At 41.5% G+C, this 12,190-nt stretch overlaps 1 protein-coding gene across 1 annotated transcript in view; it reads right to left on the reverse strand.

Moving 5' to 3' along the window:
- LOC139311897 (zinc finger protein 721-like) overlaps positions 1-11,179 on the reverse strand; it is a 51,950-nt gene extending 40,771 nt beyond the window's left edge. Inside the window, exons 1-4 of the mRNA XM_070936418.1 lie at positions 10,673-11,179; positions 10,305-10,422; positions 10,115-10,184; positions 9,202-9,338 (exon numbers count right to left, since the gene is read on the reverse strand). Coding sequence (XP_070792519.1) covers positions 9,202-9,338; positions 10,115-10,184; positions 10,305-10,422; positions 10,673-11,179 — 832 coding nt within the window. The remainder of the gene's footprint in view (positions 1-9,201; positions 9,339-10,114; positions 10,185-10,304; positions 10,423-10,672) is intronic.
- Between the last annotated feature and the right edge of the window lie 1,011 nt (positions 11,180-12,190).

Consider the following 12,190-nt stretch of genomic DNA (forward strand, 5'->3'; position numbering starts at 1 on the left):
TGAGAAAATCTCTGTGGAGACTCAAAAATCCCTTTCCTGAAGGGTCTCTAGGGATTCCCAAGAGGAGGCCTCAAAAATGAGGAAAATCCTGTCAGAAATGGCAGGGCGGTCAAAAGACAAGGAAGAAAAGTCTCTCTATGAAACCCAGCCTGTGTCTTGTGGCTGATGGCAAACTCAGCCTTAAAGTGAGGGGAGATCAGGGGGCTGGCAGAGATACAGGGAGGAAAGTGACAGGTTGAGGAAAATTGAGATTTGTATTGATTTTTCTTTTTCAGTTATTACAGCTTCCTTTTCAAATTCATGTCTGTGGGCAGTCAAGGAGAGTTAGAAACACCAAATGCAGTTTGTAATGATGTGAATAATCCTGAAGTATAGATCCTGATGAAAAAGAGGCATTAAAAGAAAATTCCCAAAATGGAGTGAAAGCTCAAAATTCTGGACCTTTAAATTTTTTTACCTCAAAACAAGCCACCATGATGGAGAAATGAAGATTGGGAGAATGTGTGTCTCATATGTGACTAGAGAAAAAGTAGAATTACAAAAAGAAGGAAGGCAAATACTGAAAAATAAATATAAAGTTCAAATACTACAAGGCAAAAAAAAAAGAGAGAGACATGAATAGTTTTATTTTGGTGTTGAGTAACGAATATGCTTCAGGAAATTTTAGTAGGAACCTTAAGGCCTTTGGAGAAAAAGAATGTTTTTTTCTAGCCAAAAGTAATAAAGATTTCACTGGTTTTATAAACTGGTACTAATACTTCACGATTTTTGATTCTATGTCTCGGTTTATGCAACCAAGGATTTTTTGGTTGCTGCCACACATTGCTGGCTGATATTTAAGTGATTGTCCACCAAGACTCCAAGGTTCCTCTCACAGTTACTGTTTTTGAGCTAGGTTTCACCTAATCTATACTTGTACCTTTCTCCTTTTTTTTTTTTTTACTTAAGTGTAAACCCTTCTCTCCACATTAAATTTCATTTTCTTGGATAAGGCCCATAGTTCATGTTTGTCAAGATCTTTTTGGATTCTGAACATGTCTTCTGGGGTGTTGGCTATTCCTGCCAGTTTAGTGTTATCTGCAAATTTGATGAGTTCCCCTTCTATTCCCTCATCTAAGTCCTTTACGAAGATATTGAAGAGTGCTGGGCCTAAGACAGAACCTGGTGGTAATCTACTCCTTACTTTTTTTTTTTATTATTTGATTTATATGCCACCCTTTTCCGGAGACTCAGGGCAGCTTACAGTGCGTTAAGCAATAGCCTTCATACTTTTGTATAGTTTATACAAAGTCAGCTTATTGCCCTCACAAACTGGGTCCTCTATTTACCTACCTTAGAAAGGATGGAAGGCTGAGTCAACCTTGAGCCTGGCAGGATTTGAACTTACTTTAATTGCAGACAGCTGGTGTTAAATTACAGTGCTTAGTCTGCAGAGCTATCCAGGCTCTTACTTCCCTTCATGTAGATGTCGTACCATTAAGGACTACTCGGTCAGTAGTGTTTGTCAGCCAATTACAAATCCATCTAGTGGTGATGATGTCTATCCCACATTTTTCCAGTTTACCAAGAAATAAGTTGTGGTCTACTTTGTTGAATACCTTACTGAAATCTAAATATACTATGTCCACAGCAATGGTGGGTTTCACTTACTTTTGCTACTGGTTTGCTTGTGTGCGCGCCACTTCTGCACATGCCCAAACCGGGGCGAACCAGTAGCAACCCACCACTGGTCCACAGCATTTCACTGGTCTACTAATTTAGTCTCGTCAAAGAATAAAATGATGTTTTGGCATAATCTGTTTTAACAAACCCATACAGGCTTTCTGTGATTTGTAAATATGATCTACACATCCCAGAGCCAGTTATCCTGACCTCTGTCTATTTGTCAAGAGAAACTGAAGTTAGTTTCTGAATATGACCCCAGGACACTGCAATTGGCATTAATAGGAACCAGTTGTCAAGCATTTGATCATGTGTTCATGGAAATGGTGCAAAGCAGGGGTGTCAAACTCAATTTCATTAAGGACCATATCAGCATTATGGTTGTCCTCAAAGGGCCAGTTGCATGTAAGGCTATGATAACTCAGAGAGGCCGAGTGGGCATGGTCAATTCGATACCACTCACTGGGCGCGAGTGACTTGGGACAGCTGGGTCAGGATGGAATAAGTTGCACTGGCTAACTCAAGGTGGGTGGCCATATGAGAAGGCAGTTCCTGTAATCGTGAGGGAATATTGATCCTTCTGAGATGAGATCAGCCTACAAAATGGTATCTTGTATAAGGGTCCAAGAGTCATAGTGCCAAAGTCAGTTAAAGCAGGAATGTTATTTGCACATACATCCAAGCCACATTAGTGGTGAGGCATGCTACAGGCAAGCTCATTAAACTCTTTACTGGCCTAACATGCAAGGCGAAATCAAAGACTTTGTTAGCAATTGTCCCACTTTCAATGAATATGCACATTTGCAACAAAAAGAAACCATGATGTCATGAGATACCATCACGTCCTTGGCAGATTGTCAGTACAGATTTGTTCAACTATGCCAGAAAAGAGTACCTGATCTTAGTTGATCATTATTCACACTTTTGTGAAATTGAACTTCTTCCTGACCGCTCAGCTGAAAATACCATTAAGAGATGCAAGGCTCAGTTTGCACGTCATGGCCAACCAGATAAAGTGATCTCTGATGATGGAACTCAGTTCACAAGCCTACAATTTAGGAAATTTGCCGCTGAGTGGGACTTTCAGCATGTGACTTCCTCACCATGTCATCCACAAGCAAATCGCAAAGCTGAATCAGCTGTGAAGATTGTTAAGAATGTATGCAAGAAAGCACATAGTGATGGTAAAGACCAGTGGTGGGTTGCCTCCAGTTCAGACTGGTTTGCAAGAACCAGTAGTAAAACCGGAAGGAGGCCCTGCTCGCTGCCCCTGATGTCATCATCAGCGATCTGTGCATGCATAGATCGCATGCGCGATCCCGTTGCGAACTGACAGTAAAGGTAAGTAGAACCCACCCCTGGTAAAGACCCATGGAAAGCCATTCTACATTGGATAAATACTCCAACTAAGGGCATGGACAGTAGTCCAGCACAGAGACTGATGTCAAGGAGACTAATGACATCCTTACCAGTGGCAAATAAGCTGCTTGGGCCCTCTGTGATACAAGGGGTACCAGAAAAGTTATGGCTTAAGAGACAAGTATTCAAGGAAAGATATGACAAGAGATTTGCCAAAATTGAATATTGGGGAACAAATCCGTATAAGACCACTGCCTGGAGATCGAACAGGTCGCTGGAAAATGGGTATCTGTTTACAACAGGTGGCTCCTATCTAGTGGACATTGAAGGAACTCTCTATCATTGCAATTGTGTTGATTTGCATGTGGCTGAGCAGCTGGACTCTCCATATCCAGTGGACAGGCCAGATTCACCTGGTATTACCTTCTCAAGCCCAGGCATGATTGGCAGTTTACAAGCTCAGATGTGGATAAAAGTCTCCAAGCTTGGATTGGTGTGTGTGTGTGTGTGTGTGTGTGTGTGTGTGTGCGTGTGCGTGCACAGCATGCCAAAAGACATGTTCTCCCAATCTCAGACATCATTGCTGTTTGTTTCTCTGTCCGGTACCCCGTAGAATCCAGTACTTTTGATAAATGTTTTGAGCTCAATTCTTTTCAAATTGGGTATGATGATTCGAAACAGCAGTCCCTAACCTTTCTGGCTTGGTAGATGTTTAGAATAACAGAGTTGGAAGGAACCTTGGAGGTCTTCTAGTCCAACCCCGTGCTTAGGCAGGAAACTTTACACCACTTCAGACAAATGGCTATCCAACATCTTCTTAAAAACTTCCAGTGTTGGAACACTCACAACCTCTGGAGGCAAGTTGTTTCACTGATTAATTTTTCTGTCAGGAAATTTCTCCTTAGTTCTAGGTTGCTTCTCTCCTTGATTAGTTTCCACCCATTGCTTCTTATCCTACCCACAGGTGCTCTGGAGAATAGCTTCACTCCCTCTTCTTTGTGGCAGCCTCTGTGATATCGGAACACTGCTTTCTTGTCACCCCCCCCTTCTTCTTTTTGTCAGACTAGACATACCCAGTTCCTGCAACCATTCTTTTGTTTTAGCCTCCAGTCCCCTAATCATCTTTGTTGCTTTACTCTGCACTTTCTAGAGTCTCCACATCTTTTTTACATCGTGATGACCAAAACTGGATGCAATATTCCAAGTGTGGCCTTACCAAGGCATCATAAAGTGGTATTAACACTTCATTCTTGATTCTATCCGTTTATGCAGCCTAGAACTGTGTTGGCTTTTTTGGCAGGTACAGCACATTGTTGGCTCATATTTAAATGATTGTCCATTAGAATTCCAAGATCCCTCTCAGTTACTACTATTGAGCAAAGCACCACATATACTGTTTGTCAGGAATCTGTTGGCTCTTCCACTTGGTACAGAATTTGTTTCCCAGTTGATGGTAGGGTAACCGTTAAAATTCCCCATTACTATTGTGATGCATTTCCTACATACCTTAGTTAACTGACTAGCAAAAGGTTCATCTATTCTCTCTGGTTGGTTGGATGGCCTATAGTATACACCTATGTCAATTTAATTTTCCCCCCTTTAATGTTGACCCAAATGCATTCAAGACAGTTTTTGTCATTGTTGTGTTCTATTTCTGTAGAGAAGTAGTTATTTCTTATATATAGTGCAACTCCTCCTCTTTTATTTGGTCAATTTCTTTTAAAGAATTTAAATCCCTCTAGCTGTTATGTACCATTTGTGGGTTTAATCCCACCAAGTTTCTGTAATGGCAACAATATCATATCTGCCCTCATTTAATTGAATTTCTAATTCACCCTGTTTATTCCTCAAACTCTGCATTGGTGTATAGATATTTGAGTCCAGCAAGGTGGTGGTGGTGAGGGGGAGAGAAAGGACGGTTCTGTGCAAGTAGCCAGCAGACACATGCATGCACAGCTCCATTTGTACTTGGCCTGTGCACCCACCGCTCACACAAATGGAGCTTTGCACATCAGCATGAGTGCCTACCCTTGCGCAAGTGGAGATACGTGCGCACACACTCACTGACTGCTTCCGCGGTCTAGTTCCGAACAGGCCACAGCCTGTGGGTTGGGGACTCCTGGTTTAAAAAGAATCCATGAGAAATTGGTGGTATCCAACATTCTGGATGCGGCAATCAGAACTCTCACTGGAGTCTTCTTCAGACAAACGGAGATGGAAAAGGTAGGAAAAGGCAGAGAAAGGGGCCCAGATACTTGGCCCAATATCAAAACAGAAATATTCAGGCAATAGCAAAAGGTATCAGATAACCTCTAACAAAGTTGTGGGTTTTTTTTTCTTTTTAAACCTAAGACATAATTGAAGAATAATGTGATAATTGTGTTTGGTATTTTGGAATATTTGAAACAATATAATGAAAAACAACCTGGAATATTTCTACATGTAGAGAAGGCCTTTGTCTATTTGAATTTGGGAAAAACCACAAGCAGGATTAGGGATCCACACTGTTCTGGTTTGCACCAGAAAGGCAATTTATGCATGCACATCTAAGAAGAGCTACAGCTTCTTTGGATTATTACTCAGATGGTCCTTGCATGAGATTTTAGACAACTACAGGTAGTCGTCAATTTACTAAAATTCATTTAGTGATTATTCAAAGTTACAGCAACACTGAAAAAAGTGACTTATTACCATTTTTCACATTTATGACTTGCAGCATCCCGATGGTCACCTGATCAAACTTCAGATGCTTTGCAACTGATTCATGACAATTGCAGTGTCCCTGGATCATGTGATCACATTTTGTGAGCTTCTGACAAGCAAATTGAATGGGGAAGCCAGATTCATTTCACAGCAGTGTTATTAATTTAACAACTACAGTCATTCACTTAACAAATGTGGCAAGAAATGTCGTAAAATGGGGCAAAATGCACAATGACTGTTTCACTAAGCAACAGAAACTTTGGGCACAATTGCAGTCGTAAGGTGAGAACTATCTGGATTTGAAGCTCTCTCCACAATTCCTTTACTGATATGGTTTCTCCCATGTGTGGATGCTTCTATGGCGAGTAAAAGCGTTACTACTTCAAAAGCTCCACTCCATGCATTCATATAGTTTTTTCTCCAGTGTGGATCCTTTTATGGGACATGAGATCACAACTCCTTTTAAAGCCATCTCCACATTCCACACATTGATAAGGTCTTTCTCCTGTATGGATCTTCTTGTGAGAATTAAGATAACTGCTACAAATAAAGGTCTTTTCACACTCCATGCATTTATAAGGTCTTTCTCGTGAGTGGATTCTCTTGTGGGAATTAAGGTAACTCCTACAAGCAAAGGTCTTTCCACACTCCGTGCATTCATAAGGTCTTTCTCCTTTGTGATTCATTTGATGGGTTATGAAAGAACGATTGTAACAGAAGGTCTTTCCACAATCCATGCATTGATACGGCTTCTCTCCTGTGTGGATCCTCTTGTGGGTATTAAGATTACCACTCTTCCTAAAACCCTTTCCACACTCCATGCATTGATATGGCTTCTCTCCCGTGTGGATCAAATTGTGGGAATTAAGACTACTGCTACAAGTAAAGGTTTTCCCACATTTCATGCATTTATAAGGTCTTTCTCCTTTGTGATTCCTTTGATGTCTTATAAAAGAATGATTAAAACAGAAGGTCTTTCCACACTCCATGCATTCATATAGCTTCTCTGTTGTGTGGATCCTCTTGTGGGAATTAAGATGACTGCCCCGAGTAAAGGTCTTTCCACACTCCAAGCATTTATAAGGTCTTTCTCTTTTGTGAATCCTATTATGGGAGGCAAGATGATTACTTTTCTTAAAACCCTTTCCACACTCCATGCACTTATAAGGTCGTTCTCCTTTGTGAATCATTTCATGTCTTCTAAGAGAGTGATTATCACAGAAAGTCTTTCCACACTCCCTGCAGGTAGTTGGTTTCTCTTCTGAATGTGTCCTTTTATGAGAAAAGAGATGATCGTATTTATTGAACTTCTTTCCACACTCCATGGATTTATATGGTCTTTCTCCCATATCTATGATTGTATGATAAGGAAGCCAACTGACCAGAGAAAAACCATTGTTAATTCCACTTCGTGATTGCTTTGTTTCATCACTCTTCGGTTGCATCTGATCTTCAAATTTCGTTTCCTCCCCTTTCGAATGGATCGCTTGGCATTTCTGCTTGCAATTCTTATTCTTTTGACCATTAAAGCCTTGAAAAAGGAAAAGGAAAACTGTATATTTTCATTCCAAAAGGATAGGATCACAATCCTGAACTAACCGTTGACCTGGGACAATTCCATAGTGCCCCAAACTCCTGAAGTATATTGGATACCATATCATGCTGGGGCAGCAACATACCCAGCACCTCCCAACTACCATAAAAGTCTTATCTCCACTTGTTTGCAGAGCAGAATCTTTGAAAGTCAAAGGGAATTTCTGGATGGCAATAGCTCCCCACCCTCAACTTGGACTTATCTCAAACTTGGCACATAAATAGGCACATCTCTAAGAAGGGAACATCCCAGAAAAGTGAAAACTGTAGCAAGAATAGGTAACAATCAAACCTTTTCTTCTGAAATTTAGTCGAAATAACATCAATATATTTGGGCTGTTTTTGTTGGCAAACATGAAGATTCCAGACTACGATTACAGCAAGGACCCCTTTCTAAGTGTACCCATACTGATCCTCATATATCAAGATTGGATTACATCACAATGAACCAAATACAGCACCATGATCTAATCTTTGACCTGGGACAATTCCATGCTTCCACAAATTCCAGAAGTGCATTGGACACTGTATCATGCTGGGGCAGCAACATACCCACCAGCTCCCAACTTCAAAACATGTCTCATCTCCACTTGTCTGCAGAGCAGAATCTTTGAAGGTAAAATGGAATTTCTGGATGGCAATAGCTCCCCACACTCAACTTAGGCTAATGCCAAACTCGGTACACGACTGGGCATATCTCTAAGAAGGGAACCTCCCTCTCAGAAGTCACCCGGTCTTGTTATAGCAGTTCAGGGCCATCAGGAACCCAGTGACCAGGTTCAGGAGGGAATACCGAATCCTGGTAGCCAGAACCTGGCTCAAGAGAGGCCACAACATCCCTGCATGGAGCCTGTCCCTCCAAGTCTTGCTAATGTCTTCTATGAAACGAGTATTGTGTATTTTATGAGCAGAAAGTATTTCTTTTATGTAAAATGCCAGGCTACGCAGTTTTCCAATTTTCAGTTCACTTGTGGTCAATTCAATTGATTGGACGAGATTTGGAAAGACACACAGCTCTCCATAAATGGCCTCACAGCTGAGAATGCATACGGTAGCAGACCAAAAGCCATGAGGTCAAAGGAACTGCCTGCAGAGCTCAGACATAGGATTATTGCAAAGGAACAGATCTAGGGAAGGCTACCATAAAATTTCTGCTGCACTGAAGGTTCCTAAGAGCAAAATGGACTCCATAATTCTCAAATGGAAGAAGTTTGGCACAACCAGGACTCTTCCAAGAGCTGGTTGCCCACTCAAACTCAGCGACTGAGATAGAAGGGCCTTAGTAAGAGAGGTGACCGAGAAATCGAAGGTCACTCTGACTGAGCTCCAGACAGCAGAAGTACTGCATTCTAACCACTGTGCCACCACGGTTCATGAAAGTCCTAGAGTGGCCCAGCCTGACTTGAACCTTTCAGGGACCTGAAAATGGCTGTCCACCGATAATCGCCATGGAACCTGACTTAGCCTGAGAGAATTTGCTAGCAAGAATGGCAGAAAATCCCCCAATTCAGGTGTGCAAAGCTTGTAGTGTCATACCCAAAAAGACATGATTCTACATGCTTGCCAACGGTGCTTCAACAAACTATTGAGTGAAAAGATCTGAATACTTATGCCAATGTGATATTTCAGTTTTTTTCTTTTTACTAAATTTATAGACATTTCTAAAATTTTGTTTTCACTTTATCATTATCAGATACTGAGTGTAGATAAATGAGAGAAAAGTGAATTTCAACAACTAGAGAATCAGGCTGCACCATAACAAAATTGACGAAAGTGAAGAGGTTATGAATGCTTTCTGAACGCACTGTAAATCAATGAATTTTTTTCCAGAAATAACATTCAAGCCCCTTCTCCATGTTCCTGAGCACAGACAGTGGTTCTTACCCAGAAAAAGGAGATTCCTGGAATTCTCCAGCATGACTTCTCTGTAGAGCTCTCTTTGATCAGCATCCAGTTGAGACCACTCTTCCTCCGAGAAATACATGGCCACTTCCTCAAAAGAAACAACATCCTGGACAAGGAAACAAGTTTCCTTATTAACAGATAATCCGAAGAAAAATGGGATAATTTTCTTCCACCAATTCTAGGACAAAGATCACGTAAACAAAACGGGCACCCTCTGCCCATTAAGAATAAGGTCTCACCACTTTTGGCTGATGGCACAACTAAATCATGTTTGATGAAGCTGGAAGTGTTTGGAATGCCTTACAGTTTAACCAACTAAAATATTCTTGGTGAATTGGTAGTTGGCTCTTAAATCCACTACTTATCAATGACTCCCTTTCTTCCTAGGCTAGACAGAGCAAAATACTGGCAAAACACACCTGATATGTTTTCCAATGGCTCATTTTATCCACTGAAGGACCAACGTACTCCAACTCCAAACCTTCATGAAGGAAATGGAAGAGCTTGTAATAGTACTCTATATTTCTATGGAGATTCTCAATCACCAGGTCACATTTGTCCCAAAGATGCTTTTCAAAAGGCAAAAAAGAGTATTTTTTAAAATTGTCTTTGTGAACAACCCTGGGGGACCGAAGGAACAGCCCTGATGCTGACAACAGTCTGGTCAATGAAATCTGATGGTGAAGAAAGAGGTAGGGGGGAGAAAGCAACTCACAAAGGATCCGCTCAGAAGGGAGAAGGTAGGCTAAGCTGAGTGTGACTGTTCAATGACCTGATGTCAAATTTGTAGTGCTTAGAAACAACAAATTTATACATTGAATTCTAGAACAAAATGAAATCCATCCAAGATTTATGGACCTTTTCCATGTTTCTTCTCCTTATCTGAAGTGGTGGTTCAGCTAATCCTTCAGCTCCAGCACAAAGAGGTGATTCTAAAAAGTCCAAGGACAGCTTTCTACTCTCTATGAGAAAGAGAAAAATAGTGGAATCAGATTTGTTAAAGGGAGAAACTCCAATGAAGTGGAGCAAAAGAATCAGCTAAATGTTGAAATCTCACCTCACATAGAAAGAACTTTTCTTACCTTGCATAGCGTCTTGATTTTGATCTTTCTGGAAGTTCTCCCTGAAGAGCAGCTCTTGAGAAGACCTGAATGAATCTTTCCCCTCCTTAGAATACTCAGTCACAGTTTCCACAGATTTCTAGACATGATGTGATATAAGAAACAAATAAAGAGCAGAGAGATAGAAATGAATTATCATACTGCACCTTCAAACTAGCAGACCCTAATGTCCATTGTTGAAACAGAATGGAGGAATGGCCCCAAATACATCCTCTAGAAGAATAGAACAAATACCCTTAGGAATTAATAATCCCAGAAAATTCAACCAGATAGAAATTGGCAAATTCAGAGAGATCCTCTTTAGAGCTGCCATGATTACAGTCTCCCACCTGCAACTCTTCTTGCATGTTTTCCTCCTGAGTCAGCAAAAAGCCTTCAGCCAGGGACACCGCCTGGGAACTGGTCTCTGCTCCACACTCCCGCACCCATCTTGCCATCTCTGGGGGAAGGACAGCCAGCAATTGTTCCAGGAGCACCAGGTCCAGCATCTGAGCCTTGGTGTGTTTTTCTGGTTGCAGCCACTGACGACAAAGGTAGTGAAGCTGAGTGCAAACATCTCGAGGACAGCTCCCCTCCTGAAACTGCACTTTTCTGAAGTGACAACATTGGTCCTCTGAACTATTGGATGCCTCTTTGTGGCTCTTCTGCCCAGGACTTGCCCCATTCTTCCCACAGCTCCAAGGCTGAGCAGCTGGAGGAACTTTTCTAACTTCTGCATCTGCTGGGTGTTGTCCCTCCATCTTCTCTCTGGTCTCTAATAAAGCTCCAAAATGGACCCATGGATCTCCACAGGTCTTTCTGTTCACAAGAGGTCTGGCCAAATTTTCCAAGGCCATTCAGCTCTCTTCCCAGACAAGATACTTAAGATTCCAGAAGAAGCAGAAAAAATTTCCAGCTTACATGCCTGAAATGGAACAAATAATTTAGGATGTTTACTAATGTGATTAATTGAACGACTGTGCATCCTTATCAAGAGAGGGAAGAGAAGGGGGAAGGAAAAATAAAATAAAAAAAAAATTGAATGTACCTACCAATAACGGGGTAGGTCTGTGTCTTAATTACCTTGATCTCTACATATGGGGGAAATTGCTGAGAAATTATTAAAATTTATTTTTTATTTTTATGTCTTCTGTATTATTATTATTATTAATTACTCTAGGCAGCAATTATACACAATGTTCCTTTTCATTCTTTTCCCCACAACAACAGCCCTGTGAAGTAGATTGGGCTGAGAGTTGGGATGGGCTCAAGGATTTCATTCTGAAGGTTGGATTAGATCTAGAAGTTAATCTCCTGGTTTCAAGCCTTGTGCTTCCATCACTAAACCAAATGGCTCTCTATGGCGAACTATAATTTTATCATTTCTATGGCTTCATAGTTAAGACCAACCATTTGCACAATTCAAATCATAAATGTCCCAGGTCACAAATAGCAATTGACATGAGGAGCTCCCTAAATCCACTTAATAAGTAAATAGATAAACAATAGATTGCAACACCCAGCATTTACAACGAAGGCCAAGCTGGCCTAATCCTTTATCAAAACGGAGCCACGAGATTTGCAGGAAACAGTCCCGGAGAAAAAGTCTGACTTGGAGGCAGAAATCTCTCTTTTGCAAAGGCGACCTCTCCTCCTCTCCCTCCCGTGCAGAGGTTTTCCCATCCAAATGGAGGGTAAATAAATGGCTCCCTCCTTTCTGAGGCCCTGGCTTTCTTCTCTCTAGTCTAAGGGCAACGGGAAGGATCCGAAGCTTTGCTTTCTCCCCTGCCTGCCCTGTGCATGCACAGGGGCGGCAGGGGAACATGGGACCACTGCTCCCCCCACCCCCCACCTCCATCCCAGGACTC

This window comes from Pituophis catenifer, unplaced genomic scaffold, assembly GCF_029215685.1.
Source record: "Pituophis catenifer annectens isolate HBS135680 unplaced genomic scaffold, rPitCat1.0.hap2 SCAF_2, whole genome shotgun sequence".
NCBI lineage: Eukaryota > Metazoa > Chordata > Lepidosauria > Squamata > Colubridae > Pituophis > Pituophis catenifer.